At 45.6% G+C, this 15,349-nt stretch overlaps 1 protein-coding gene across 1 annotated transcript; it reads right to left on the minus strand.

The window, feature by feature from the left end:
- Positions 1–7,985: 7,985 nt before the first annotated feature.
- Positions 7,986–15,349, minus strand: LOC130533103 (neurexophilin-1). The gene is made up of 2 exons (XM_057046249.1): positions 14,993–15,349; positions 7,986–9,614 (listed from the first exon to the last, which is right to left on the minus strand). Exons 1-2 carry the CDS (start codon positions 15,044–15,046, stop codon positions 8,811–8,813), a joined length of 858 nt encoding a protein of 285 aa, XP_056902229.1. The 5' UTR covers positions 15,047–15,349; the 3' UTR covers positions 7,986–8,810.

Here is a 15,349-nt window from a genome sequence, read left to right on the forward strand (position 1 = left end):
ATTATTATAATTATAATTAGTATTATTATTATGTTTCTCGGTGTGAGGCGGCACATTGTAAGTCGATGTTGAATCGTAGAGAGACGCTGAAATTGTCTTCAATAATTCATCCATTTGATATAAGATCAGATGTTGAGTAGAAAGCGGAATCTGTGTAAATATATATACATTTTTATAATATTGTAATATTTTTTCCCGCAAATGCGCATTTTCCTTATATTAATGAGCCATAACACTGTTTAATATTCTAACACAACCCTGAGTTTTCGATTACATTTGACTACATGACGCCCATAGAAACGGAATGATGATGATTATGATGATGATTATGATGATGATTATGAAGAATATGATCATGATGATGATGCTGAAGATGATGCTGATGATGCTGAAGAAGATGATGATCATGAAGAAAATTATGATGATGATAAAGAAGATCGTGATGATGAGGCTGAAGATGATGATGCTGAAGAAGAAGATGATGATGAAGAAGATGATGATGGTGATGATGATGGTGATGATGATGGTGATGATGATGGTGAAGAATGATGAAGAAGATGATGAAGAAGATGAAAATGGTGATGAAGAAGATGATGATGATGAAGAGTCTTTCCTGTCTTGAAGGATCATCAGGTCATTCCATAAAACACAGAACCAACTCATTTATTTTCTTTTATTACAACGTTTTTAATGGTTTTGGATCAACGTGCAATAATCGACCAGCTTTTAACAGCTGTTTATCACAATAACATTCTCTTCACTTTTTAAAATAAAGACTCAAAGACTGCTGACAGGTGCAGTCGTTGTGCATGTATCTCCATGGAGACGTTTCTCTCCTCATCCTCTTCCTCATCCTCACCACTGCAGCTGGACCCATGAAGGAGGCTCACCATCATCATCATCAGAGGAGGAGGAGGAGGAGGAGGAGGAAGAGGAGGAGGAGGCAGCAACATTTGGAGCTACAAAAGTGGTTTGTTGTTAAATGTAGTAAAAGGCAAAAAAAATAACTGTTGATGCTGCTGCTGCTGCTGGTGATGCTGCTGCTCTGCTGTTGCTATGGTTGCTGTTACTGCTTTCAGTTTCAGTTTTCTTTTTTTAAAACTTTTTTTAAACTCTAATTGTATTTCTATCTCTAATTTAAGTAAACATTCTCTGTAATGAGAAGACTGGAAAGATCTTGGACCATCCAGGCTCAGAGAATAAACATGCCTTTACTCCATGTCACCCTTCACATTAACAATTAAAAGTCCACGTGTTGGTGAGAGGATGAAGACTCAAACACGGTAGCATCAGAAGAAGCCTGAAGACACAGGTGACAGAGCTCAGCTTCCTCCTCAGCAGAACCTGCCTGAGCACCACAGATGATGAGATCAGTAAAAGCATTGGCCAGGGGAGAAACTCAAGGATGATTATAGATGTTCCAGTATGTGGGATGTTTTAGTGGACCATCAAAACACCCCCCACCCCCCAAAACCCTCGGTCTCCTCTTCCTCATAGAGAGCCCATCTGAGCTGAAGACCAGCTAGAAAAGATCATCAGCAGTAATTAAAAGAACAAACTCACTCCAGCTTCCTCTTCCAATCCTTATAATATTTTAATATATTGTGTAGAGTTTCAGGGGGTTTGTCTTGATTACAGAGACGTCGATCAAAATATGGGGATACCAAATTGGCATCAAATGAAAAGAAAAACCAAAAAACAGTTACTTGAGTAAATGCAGCTGATGATTTGTATTTTAACTATTGACAGAGGAAAAGTAAAACGTAAAGATAATTAATAATGATTTTTAAATTGTAAACGTGACCTTGATTCCCTGGTTAGCTCGGGGCCAGCGTGTAGTTCCGTGTTTGACCGAAGGGGGGCAGTGTAAGACAGAAGCGCGGCTCCTCCTAATGTGTCCTTTCTCCTTTTCGCGGCCCGAAGCTCTCATCTGCTGGCTTCAATTTATTTCATCACACGATGCTGCAGCTGATCTAATAGCATGTACGTTTTGTTGTCACCTAAAGGGAATTTCTTGTCACACTCCAAATTGATGTACTGGTTCGCAGCCTTGGACAGTATTTGTGCTGCACAGTCGCAGTGAGGATGTGAGCAGCATACAGCTCAGAGAGCCTCACACATTTTACACAGACTCCTACGAAAACAGCCGATTATGGCTTATATTTTTAAAAGAGCATAAGTAAAGGTTTGCAGGCTTAATCTGGCGACGAAGAAAGGAACGTTGAACTCTTGATCTTTGGAAAACTCCAAGGTTACGGTCTGCAGACAGTCTCCTCCTTTATCTTCTATACCTCCGTGCAACATGCTTGCTTCCAAACTGTGTTTAGAGCAGTAGATAAAAAACTTGGTGGCCATAGTATTGCCTGATTTCCTGGAGAAAGAGGTCCACTTTGCCACATTGCCCTTCAAAACCTCAACCTCACCAATCAGTTCTGGAGGACAGGATACTTCCCCCGTAATGAGAGTCCTTCTTTGGGCCAAGATAGTATCAAACTAAAGAAGTTAAACATCAATCAGAGAGGATAACAATCAGGCCCACAAATTAAATAAGTTATGCAGCTTAATTCAATTAGGTGGGAGTCTAAGAGATTCCGTTCTAATATTGATCGGCGCGAGCAATGATGTTGATTTTGCCTGACATTTTGATGGGGTAGCATGATTGGCTCCATCCATTCATCAGACTCCCCCAGTGTCACACTGGCCCCACACTTTAAGTCCCATTTTCTGGTAACACAGTCCAAACTGACTTATGAAGGTTTGCAACCCCCACTGACCTGACCTCAAATATCACTTAATTGCCTTTTTCTGTTCTACACTTGTGTGTGGTGATGAGGAACCATGACATTTACATATCCACCACTCCATTCCAATCTCTCCACGCCTTCAGACACAGACTGCAGCTCAAAACAGGTCACAGGATCAAAAGTCTTTTGCCTGCAGGAGCCAATCCTTTAAATTTCTGCACCAAATGGTGTTTCTCTCTCTCTCTGTCTCTCTCTCTCTGTCTGTCTGTCCCTCCTTCCCTGTTGCTCAGTCTTTATCGCCCCCCTCTTCGCCCGTCTTTCTGTCTCACTCGTAACTTGCTGGAACATATTTAGATCCTGAGTAGAACTCCTCGGTGCCCACTCATCACTCTGCGTGGTGTTTGAAGATTACTACGCTCAGAGACATCCTCACTGGGCATCCAGGCAGCTTAGAGGCCAAAATCCATAATCCCTCACCCTTCATGGGAATTCTCCATGCACTTCAGCATGCTGAAATACAGCCGGCTTCTGCAGCCGTGGTCAAGGAATGACTGCAGCCGCAGGCTAAGATAGATGGATGGCATGTCTCAATGAATGTGCACCAAGTGGAGGAAGTTAAATTTAAAAATAAGTCATGTACCACAGATAGTTCCTGCCTTGAATCCTAATCTAAAAGGATATTTATTTCAAGGGTTTTCTTTTTTTAAGTTCTAATATATTTATTTCTGACACCTCCTCAGCAATTCCATATTCTCTGGTTATTAGAAAGAGAGAGAGAGAAAAATATATATGATATTTATCAAGTCCTTGTGTGTGTTTCATAGTCACGAACATTTATTGCCACATTATTAATTATAATATTGGAGGTGTCTTAAATATGCTGCTGCAGCAGGTTCCTACAGTCGTTTCAGAGCTGCACAGCGGCTCGCTGCCCCCCCCCATACACACACACACCCAGGGGATATTTAATAAAGTCAACCTGATGTGTTTGTTTTTGGGTGGTGGTGGTGGTGTGTGTGTGTGTGTGTGTGTGTGTGTGGGGGGGGTGACTGTGTGTGAGGGAGTGTGTGACTGTGTGAGGGAGTGTGTGACTGGCTCTCAGTCAGTCTCGGGGTTCATTCCTGTTTCTCTCCTGGTGACAGAACAGCATCTCCTGAGTATCAGGATGTTGCGGTGTTGAAGAGGAAACATATAAGAAACCTTGAAAACACACACACACACACACACACACACACACACACACACACACACACACACACACTTCCCTGGCTGAGTTTAGGCTCATTGTTTTGTCAGGTGACCTTCAGCCCAGTCTGAGGTCCACAGGGTTCTGGATCAGGGTTGCTCCCCTCGGTTCTCCTCTGGGTTCCATCAGACCAGAGAATCTCATTTCTCACCGTCTGATTCTCCAGTTCTACAATCTCCAGGCAGGATTTCACATGTTTATTTATTTATTTATTTATTTATCTTTACTGAGTAAAGCTCCCATCTGTTCACGGATAAAGCTGAGAATGAGGAAGTGCTGCAGTGATGTTTGACCTTCTGGAACTGTTTTCCATCTAAACACAGGATCCCTGGAGCTGAGCCAGGGTGATCGTTGGGTTCTTGGTCATGTCTCAAACACTTCACGCCAGATTGCTACGTTTGTTCAGACAGTCAGCTGATCTGGAAAGAGTCCTGGTTGTTCCAATTTCCTTCCATTTGAGAAGGACGGAGGCTGCTGAGGTGGTTCTTGGGGTGTTGTCCTCTTCTCCAGGTCTGTGCCTGGAGAAGAGGACAACACAGACCCGTCTCTGAGCTCTGGAGGTTCTTTTGTCCTCATGATCTGGTTTTTGCTCTGATAACATCACCCGTCTATGGAGCCGCAAGTCTTTACAAATCCACTTGAATTGACCTCAAGTAGCTTTGTAAAGAATTTATTTCAGAGCCATCTTGTAATTAAAACAAATGTGAACATAAACACAAGATGTAGCAGTTTTAGCATCTAGTCTGTGGTGAGTTGTGAAGAGGAACCATAACTCCAGAGCTGCCCTGGACCCACCTGCCAGGATGGAGAAGGAGCCTCTGCTGTGGCTTCACCACACGTGTTCTGGTAGAACGTTGAGGGTTCGTTCTTCGTCTTACAGGATCATCTGATGTCATGGAAATTGATATGCGCATAAAAGTGAATGTAAAGATGGAGGCTGACTCTGGATCAGTAACACCGGGGGTTTGTGGGTGCTGGGGCTGCTGACAGCAACGTTGGGAAGATCTGAGGGAGCTGGATCCCATGACCTCCTACAGGTGAGTCAGGGAGGCGGGACTGGAACCCTGGATTCTCCTGGATCCTTTCAATTTTCCCAAATGTAGCTTTCCCAAATTTCCAAGTTTTCTCCAGCCAGAGGGCTGATCCATCCATCCATCCATCCATCCATCCATCCATCCATCCATCCATCCATCCATCCATCCATCCATCCATCCATCCATCCATCCATCTATCCCTCCCTCCCACCCCTCATCCATCCATCCATCCATCCATCCATCCATCCATCCATCCATCCATCCATCCATCCATCCCTCCACCCATCTATCCCTCCCTCCCTCCCAACCTCCCTCCCTCCATCCATCCATCCATCCATCCCTCTACCCATCCATCCATCCATCCATCCATCCATCACCCATCCAGCCATTCATCCACCCATCCATCCAGCCATTCATCCACCCATCCATCCATCCATCCATCCATCCATCCATACATCCATCCATCCATCCATCCACCCATCCCTCCATCCATCCATCCCCCATCCATCCATCCATCCATCCCTCCATCCTACCAGGAGAGCGGCAGCCTGTGTTGGAAGAGGATGAGCGAGAGTGGTAAATGGTTCAGATATCTGGGGAAGGTATTCATGAGCTCTCTAATCCTCTTTTATCTCGTGTTGTTGTGAAATGCATCACATCATTGTCATCAGTATTTGTGTACCTGACTTAATAAAGTTGTCGCTGACTGAACTGCAGCTACCTAATAAATGTTATTATCCGCAAATGATGTCTGGTAGTTGTAATCTTTATGCTTCAGTGTGCATCTGGCTTTTGTAGAAACTCTTGGGTCCCTTTGAATCGTTAGGAGAATTCTTGTTTATTATATTGTTTGAAATAAAGGTTTCACAACACAGGTCCTTGATGGTAGTTTTTGAGCACAGTTGTCGTCGTCTTCCTTCCTCATAAAGGCTAAAAGATCACCATCACAAGGGCCCCCGGTCCCTCTGGGACCCAGGGAGAGCTGCACCACCTCTCCACCAGGACTCATGAAGTATGAGACAAAGCTGATTAAATAGAGCGTAAACTTCATTTCATGTTGCCAACATTTATTTGATTGGAAGGAGCGTGATGTTCTGTTCATTTCCAGGCATATTTGTGGATGAAGTACTGGTACCTGTTGGCTTTGGTTTGGAGGGCATGGAGTCAAGGCAAATTACTCCAACCTGTGCTGTGCTGTTTTAATCTATTCTCTGTGAGAGTAATAGACAATTCCCCAGTATGTTCACCAGGATAGCAAAGGCAGCAAAGGACAGCTGTCACTAAAGCAATTAAAATGACAAAGGTTAATTAATTCCCCTCAGCTTTTTACCTGATATGAGACATTCACTTGGAGCCGCTTTTCAATTCCAGAGGAGTAATAGTGTTTTGAGGAGAATAATTTATTTGCTTTGGCAGAAGGTAGCCTTTGTCTGATCCTTTAAAATGATAATGCCTCACCCCAAAAAAAAGCAGCTCCAGAGCTGGACGGCCAATAAATCCAGCAGCAGAACATGTCTGGAAATGACAATTATTGTTTGTGCTTGTCAAATGGAGACAAATGTCCTGCAGTCTTACGCACAAAATACCACAAATGCCCACATTGTGCACTTAAAATCAAATTCCCAGCCCGAGTTGGCCCTCAATAAGCCAGCCCTGGGGGGAGGGGCTGCTGGCGGCGGCGGCGGCAGCTGCGGGGTTAAACAGAAGAAATAAAAATTACAATGCCAACCACCTCTGACACCACGAGAGCAGAACCAAGAAGTTTCTAATCCACCTAAATGTCAAGCCAATGTTCAAGCCCCCCCTCCATGTAGATCTCCACAGACTACCCAAAGGCCAGTGGTTAGTCATCTGTTTACTCCTGCAGCTGCTGGCTGTCATCGGGACTCCAAAGGAGAAATCCCATGATTCTCTCTGCCATTTCTGACAGCTCCAGCCCAGACCACATTAATCAGGGATTGTGGGCGAGCTGGAGGACAGGCGGCAGACACAGATGGCTCCGGCCCAGGATGACGGAACTGGCCTCGGTGATAACTGGGATGTCCGGCGCTGCCACATTCCAGCGTCCAGACATGCTAAGCTACTGTATACAGTATGTATTCATTAGTGTAGTCGTCAATAGTTGCTCCAGCACCATCAAGGCTCACACTCATCCACTAAACTACAGAGCCGGGACCAAGTGATGATGTGCATTAGGGAGACGCGATTGTCCCGGGAGGAGCCGCTTCCACTCTTGAAGGCTGAACTAATTGTCGCTGGCACATTTTCACGTTTTGCTTGGAAGTTTGAGGACATCAAAGCGGCTACGGTGAGATGAAAGAAGTGGTCGACATTAGTCATCCGTCCTTCCTCCTGGGAGATAAAAGCTTTTAATTTGATTCAGGTACTTCCTGTAATTTCTGTCAGCCTCGTACCCCCACATTATAAATTCCTCGTTATGTTCACTTATCCCACAGGCATCATCACCCCCCCCATTCTTCAGCCTGCCAAGTCACAACATTTACCTCATGTTGGCATATTGGATGAATTTCAGGTTACTCCCAGCAGGTCTGAAAGCAGCAACACAAAAATAGCTCTGAATTAAATGGACAGCCTTGATTTGTGCTCCTGGGAGCAAAGTTGGGCTTTCGCAATGCGCATTTTATTTAATTCCTTGGAGAGTGTTGACTCCGCTCTTCATTTCCATTACACACTTCACATGGTGCCACTGGTTCCCAATTTATGTAATGAAGGTTTAATAGCCAATTGAGAGCTGAATATCATTAACTGGCAGCGATGTTAGTCAATGTTGGTTTTTCCCCTGTTGATAAGAGGAGCTCTGATGGTTGCTACGTGTGATTAGCACCTGCTGTTTAATGTATCTCCCATCTTCCCGCCGTCCACCTTTTACCGCCATCTTACATTACTCTCTGCACTGCCAAAATTGGTGTTTTTAATGACAGACATTACTCCATTCTAACCTTGGGTGTTTGTAACCGTTTCAGGTCAAATCTTTATTCTGGGGTGATTCATGACTGGAAACCAGTATTATTATGGTATCATACTGGACTGGGATGTCAGCACCTTAGCATACGGAAATAAAATTTTCATTACTTTATGGTTTACAAAAAAGAACAGCACAGCGTTGATCCGATGGGAACTTTCATTTGGGTATTTTTTGTGTTTTTTTTGGCCTTTGGAAGGGTTCACAATCACACCACAGCATTTAAAGACACATTTTTGTTTTTGCTTTCTCAGCGGCTGATATGCATTGAACACACAGATGATCAGTTGGGAGTCGACCTCGCCGGGCTCATGCACGGATCCGGCTAAGAACAACAGCGTGGGGGGGTTCTACGCGTTCTAACAACTGCAAAAACACCACTCAGAAAGACTTTTCACGTCATGCTTCCTAAGACTAGTGGACGGACTCGGCAACACTGACGCTCGCACGTGTACAGACAGAAACAGCACCGGCAACAGAAGCAACAAAAGCAGCAGGAGGAAACACCGATAAAATCCTTTTCTGGGATCCACAATATTTACATGAATACAATCGGCATGTAGCGGGTGTGTGGGGAGTCTCGTGGTGAAAGCAGCTATGCATGTGTAATAGACGTATTGCGAGCCGGTAAAAGCCGTCGATGCTCCCACGCTGACCCGGGGTCAGCCGTGCTCACCGGAGCAGTTCCAATCTTGCAACAAAGATTTTCAATAAACGAATCTGCTGCCACTCACGACCCCAGACCTTGTTTCTGTGTCTTTGCCCCTCCCACTCCCCCCACCTTTCCAGATCTGGTTGGGTCATCAGCCAGTGGGGAGGTAGGGGGTGTCACTGTGGTAGTTGTAATCTGGACACACCTTCTGCACCAGCTTGTAGTCGGTGCTGTAGAAGGTGATGAAGATGCAGATGACCTTAAAGGGCTTGGAGCACAGCCAGGAGATGTGGCTCTGGGTTTGCTCCTGCGGGCAGCTCTGGGATGGGTCGTGAGCGCACAGAGAGTTCCTGGTACCCTTCTCCACCTTCTCGTACTCCACCCTGCAGTTGAACAGCTTGGTCTCTTTGTTCTCCAGAGCCGTCTTCTCCTGCTGCTGCTGCTGCTGCTGCTGCTGCTGCTGCTGGTGATGGTGGTGGTACGGCTGCTGGACCTGGAACTCCACAGCTTTTGTCGGTGGGACCAGACCCACCGACACGTTGCCCTGACCCGTTGAATTGTGACGGAAGTAGACGCTGAATGTCCCGTTGCCGTGATCCACGATCTTCCCGGTGATGAGAAGGTTGAGTTTCACCGTCTTGATGTTGGAATGGAAGTCACCCCAACCAAACATCTTCTTGAACTTGCCGGTCTTGACGATGGGCCTCCTTTTTGTCCTGGATCTGGGACTCTGGGGACTGGAAACATTGTAATGCCTGTTCCACGGCTCCCATTTGGAGTATGAGTCTGCATCGTCATAGTTCAGATCCAGAGAGGTGAAGTTCTCCTTGTCATAAAGGGTCTGGGCCAGCAGACGGCTGATGGAGAAAGCCCGGCTGCTCTCGCTCCAGTAGGTCTTCAGCTTGGGCTTCAAAGGCTCTCTCAGGTTGGAGGTTCCTGAACCAGCACCGGTCACCTGGAACCAAACACATGACAATTATTCTGGAGGGGTTTTTTTTAGAGTCAGGGAGATTAAATGTTGCAGTCAGAATCAGAATCAGAATCGCAGCTAAAACCTCACAACAAAAGCGAAATCAACCTTTATTTCAATGGTTCAGATAATCCTGTGTGTTTTCTTCAAAAATATGTTCTGTTCTAACCAGTAAAATCATTATTTATTAAATACCACTATCGAACCTTTTTCACCCATCAATGAGGAGAAAATTGGACGGCACTTGTGAGGGTGAATACAGATGTGATTAAAATAGATGTTCCTGCCACATGTGGAGCTCTTCGAAGCTCTTGTTGGCCGCAGACATGATGCCCAAACACTATTATGTGCTGAATGTTGCCTGAATGGATGATTGATGATTCATTCGGTGACCCTGTTTCAACAATCGCGCAGATTAGATGGCGAAGATTCCCCGAGCCTCCAACGAGGAGTGACGCCGCGGCTCAGGACAGCGTGTTTGACAGCACATTCATCTGCTGCAGCATCTACATGTTCTACCTCCACCCGCGATCGATACCCCTGAAAACAGCCCCTCTCCCCCCCTCACAAAGTCCAGCCAATGACATTGTGAGTCTGTGAGTCTTTGGATTTGACGGACGGGGAGAAGAGGAGCTGGTGGTCACCTTCCATCAGGATAAACAGGAGCAAATGATGAAATATTCAGTCCCAACTACTCAATGGCTTTATTGCTTTATTCTTTATTATCGCTCTTTTCTCATGGAGGCCTGTTGGGTTCGGACCCTGAAGTCCATTTAGGCAATTGGGTCGGATGAAGCATCCAATAATTATGTTAATATACTCAAAACTATGTGTTCTGAAGCAGCTAGAAGCAGCTTTATTTGTCATGGCACACAGCAAAATGTCAGGGCCAGATGGAGGATCAGTCTGGAGCCTGCCTTTAATGGCCCTGGGAATTGAACCCACAACCTTCCCGCTGAAGAAACAGTTGTTAGCCCCTCAAATGGCTTTTGAATATTTAAATATCCTTAAATATGACCGAGGCAATGAGAGCAGATCAACACGTGACACCGGGATGTGTCGGTGTTTGTCGGTCCAACATAAAGAGGGAGAGAATATTTCCACAACGCTGCTGATCCGAGCAGGATTTATATCCAGCTCGGGGAATGTGTGCAGATATAAGAGTGTGAGTGGATGGGAGTGTGATTTTCTGCTCTGTTGTCTTTGAATGAAGCAACACGACCGCCTGGACTCTAATAGAGCCTTTTTCCCTCCTTCCTGCAGGTTTCCAGCCTGAAGTCATCGTCACAGCTAAGTTGTTGTGGAACTCGGCTCTCTTGTCACCAGCATTATGTATGCTTCCTAAAGTGTGACATGCAATTAGCTTTCATCTAAAGCACATGACAGTCTTTGGATTTGGGCACTCACAGAGACCCTCACTTGGTGGATTAGAGCCCAACCTGTAATCCAGCTCGGGGAGATTAGGTAGATCAGAGGCAGTCCTGACTAAAGCAACGATTATATCCTCAACACCCGACTGACTGAGGCAACACGCGCGGGGCCAACATTCACTCCAGCAGCTTTGACACACTCAGAGATGTGTGTGTGTGTGTGTGTGTGTGTGTGTGTGTGTGTGTGAGAGAGAGGGGGGCGGGGGATAAAGGGAGATGGAACTGTTGGATAAGGGGCAGGAGGAAAACAAACAGCAGTATAAAGGTCAACAATCCCACTTTGATAACTTCAGGATTAACAGATATTATTATGTCAATGTTGGCTTTTAATTAAAATATCAAATGAAGGACGAGCTACTGTAGGAGTCTTCATGCAAAACTCTAATTTGTTGGGCAGCTCAAATACACTTTTTGCATCACATTAAAATGTATTGAAATGTTTAAATGTTCAAATCCAAATCGAACTGATTGTTTCTTCCTTTCCAAGCTCAGTGATCAGCTTTTGTGTTTTTAATTTGTAGTTTTACATTTGTAACCTTTATCTTTACATTCTCTCTCTCTCTATCTCGCACGCAATCACACACACACACACACACACACACACACATATTTTGGATGTTGCTTTATGTAATTTGACACCCTTGATAATCAGTGAATATTTAATTAAGATCAAACATTGATGATGATGATGATGATGATGATGATGATGATGATGATGATGATGATGATGATGATGATGATGATGATGATCTGTCCCTGTCTGACACTGTAGTAAATGGTGCTGGTCAATTTAGAAAAAATAAAATCACACCCACAAAAGTCATTTTCAAGCATCAGATTATTCACTAATTCTAATGAATTTTTCCAAACTCTTTTTATGCTAAAAACAGAAAAAAAACCCATCAAGAGAGAGAAATTGATTTCGAGGAAGGTTACTAATTAATCAAATCTAAATAATGAGGACAAAAATAAACAAATTCAGTTTATTTGTCTTGTTCCTCGGTGTGTTTTAATGGAGACATTTAACCGTTTCTCTAAAAAACCTAGTTTGTGTTGTTTTATATTTTTAATTTTAATAAATAGATCACATTTCTACACAAATAATTCACTAAAATGTAAAGCAGCATATACTGACACACAGATGTAACTCATATTTAGACACTAATCTTTGGAGTTAATACCTGAAATATATCCCATAGTCAACACAAAAGCTGGTGTTTCCTGCTTTCAGGACGTCTCCTGTACTCAACAAACACGGCTCCTCGCTGGGTATGATGGGAGCACGTGAACGCCCTCCTGACCTCGCTCTGATTACCAGATGCAGATGCTGCGCGCAGTCGCTACACAGACCTAAATGCTATCTGCTCTCGGCAAGGCTGCGATAAGGCGCTGGCATCGGCTCTTTCAGACAGGACAATGAGCAACCTCCAGCTTCCCTCAGGAGTCCCTCCCCCACCCCAATAAAGGCAGCCAAATGTCTGAGAAATTGGCTGTACACAAACCCGTGCCAGCAAAGAATGAAGGAGCGAGCCTCACTGTGTGTGTGTGTGTGTGTGTGTTGTGCGTAAACAGAGCGACAAGCTAATGGCAGATCCGACTGGCAGGAAACTTCAACCGTTCCGATGAACGCAACGGCATTTAAAGAGCCTTAACGGAGGTGGATTTATGTACCTTTGAAACAGTTTTGGTTTTAGATTCACACGTTTGTTCAAATTGATTCTAAACGGGAGCTAATGGTCCAGGGTTGCGTCCAGCCTGGGCTCAAACCCGCGACCCACTGGCCCCTCCCGGCAGGAGCTGCCTGCATCCGTCGCCGAGAGACACTTCAGACAGAGGAGAGGAGAGCATAAAACGTGGGTGTGAATGTGGATGAAGAGGCGTTTATAGGACAACTCTTCATCTGTGAGTTGATGGAGTGCAACACAGGGGAACGCCGCTCAGGATGGTGGAGCTTCTTGAAGGTCACAGACTAATTTCTGAAGGATTTTGGTGTCTGACAGCGAGAGCTGGGCGTGCCGTGGTCACGGCCAGGTCGCTGCACCAGAACGTATTAATGTCCTCGTGGAAGAGAACCCAAACAGCGAGGGATAAAAAACAAGGAGCTCGTAATGAGGATGCGAAATGTGGCGGAGGTTAACAAGAGTCGACGTGCTCAGATGATGCTTCTGCAGCTCTCCAGAGACGTGGACGTGGCCTCGGAGCTCTGCGCCGCTCAGGTGCACGTGAGCCCTCCCTGCTGCCCATGTGGACGGCAGGGAGCGGGCATCAAACCAAAGACCTTTGCATCCCTTGAGCGACCCGCCGCCTCCTGAGCAGCTCAGACCTGCTGCACTTTTCAACTGCCGGCAAAAAGTAACTTCAAGTAGATTCCTTAGTAAGCTGATGCTGCCTGTTATTGATGGGGGAGCTGGGGGCAGTGGATGCCCACTGAGGATTAAGCCCACCATTCTCACAGTGATATCAAAGTGTTACCTGAGGGGGGTCAAATATGATGACAAATCACGGAGTGTGTCAGGACATCACAGGCGGCGGCGGATGGAGCCCGGTGCTATTACTGCTGCAGAGTTCTGAGAGGGCAGGACACGCTATTAGCATGACTTCTGAGGAGGATAAATACATGTGTGGACGGGCTGCCGGTTATTTGGGGTTGTGTGTGCGTGTGTGTGTGTGTGGGGGGGGGGGAGTTGGTGCTGAAAACCAAGGCACCCCTTTTCAACTTACCCAGAGGAAAACGCATAATCATATCATTTCACACACCACTTGATTCAAAGCCGGCCAAAATAAGTTTGTGAGGTTCCCATAGGTCTGTCAATCTGCTGGAGGAGCCGCAGGCCAAAGCTTAGGATGCACCGAGTACGAAACAATTATGATCATCCTATTAAAGCATAGCAAAGCAATTTGGCAGCCCGCTCTGAAAACACACACACACACGCACGCACGCGCGCGCACGCACACACACGCTCTCCTTCAAATGATGCAGTTAGATCAGAGATGCAGCCGCGGTTAAGTCACAATTTGCTGATTATCTTTGTGTCCTGGTGTGATGAACCCTAACCTGGGAGGATTTATTGCTGTGTGTTTCAGTTAGTGCTTCCAAAACTCCAAACTCCTGTTCCATTAAGGCTTACCGAAGAAACTGGCTATTAGCGCCGACTGTATCAGCTTTAGCTGCGATAGATAAATAAATAAATAAGTAAATAAGTAAATAAATAAATAGTCAGGGGGTGGAATGATTAGTGCGCCCAGTCAGCCGTGAAATTGAGTTTATGGTTTTCGCGACAAATTCAATTCAATAATGGGTATTAAGTTGTAGAGAATAATTAATGGTAATTGACTTCTTTCCATCACTATGCAAATTAAACACAGATAACACCACGGGAGCTTTTTAAGGCCAGTCAAGTTTGCAGGGATTAAGTTTGTGGAATGTTTGTTTCAGCGGGAGGTGTGGCTCCTGCACGGCGCCCATATTTGTGTTGACAGATTTATTAGTGGTTGAAGGGTCACTGTCTCTTCCAGGATTAAAGGAATTGGTTTGTCACAAGCTGTCAAGACGCGGAGTTGTGAGCAATGGGACGCGTTCTCTATAATGGGCTCTGTCTGCCGCTGCCGCTCTCTCTGTCGGGATGGGCTACATTATTATTGAGCTGCGGCTTCAAATGGGGGGAAGGAGATGAAACGCAGCCCGGGAGTTGCTGACGGGGAATTATCCCGAGTGGGGCGGAATTTAAGAGGTGAAAATCTGAATTGGAGCTGAGGGCATTTGTTTATTCACGGCGGTATAAAGGAGAGCGCGGGAATTGGGTTAAATCAGAGGGAAATATTGAGATGAGCTGTGCAATCACACATGGATTCTGAGTGTTGCTGAGCCTAAAACACAGGAATCGCATGCATCACAAAGAAACGTGAAGAAGGTCAAAGGAACATTGAACTCACCAGAGAAGTGAGTGGCAGCAACAGCAGAGGAGCCCAAACACGTGAAGTCTTCATTATCCCGCCTCTCAGCCCCGCTATTCTCTTCTTTTCTGGTTCTCTGCACCGCTCACAGAAGCAGACTCTTCCTCGTCCTCCTCTCTGCAGCCGGCAGCAGTTGCTGAACTTGGAAAGTGCTCCTGAGGCAGAAGGGCAGAGAGGGACCCTCTCAGACTCATCCAGGAGTCTGAGCTTTGAACCTGTTTTCTGGAGAGATTCCTGCTGGAGTGTGGAGACTTCGCTCCAAGCCTGAGAGAAAGGAGAGAAAAGAGGGAGGAATGGGGGGGAGAGGAAAGAAAACGAGAGAAGAGAAATAAGAGG

Source organism: Takifugu flavidus, chromosome 10, assembly GCF_003711565.1.
Source record: "Takifugu flavidus isolate HTHZ2018 chromosome 10, ASM371156v2, whole genome shotgun sequence".
NCBI lineage: Eukaryota > Metazoa > Chordata > Actinopteri > Tetraodontiformes > Tetraodontidae > Takifugu > Takifugu flavidus.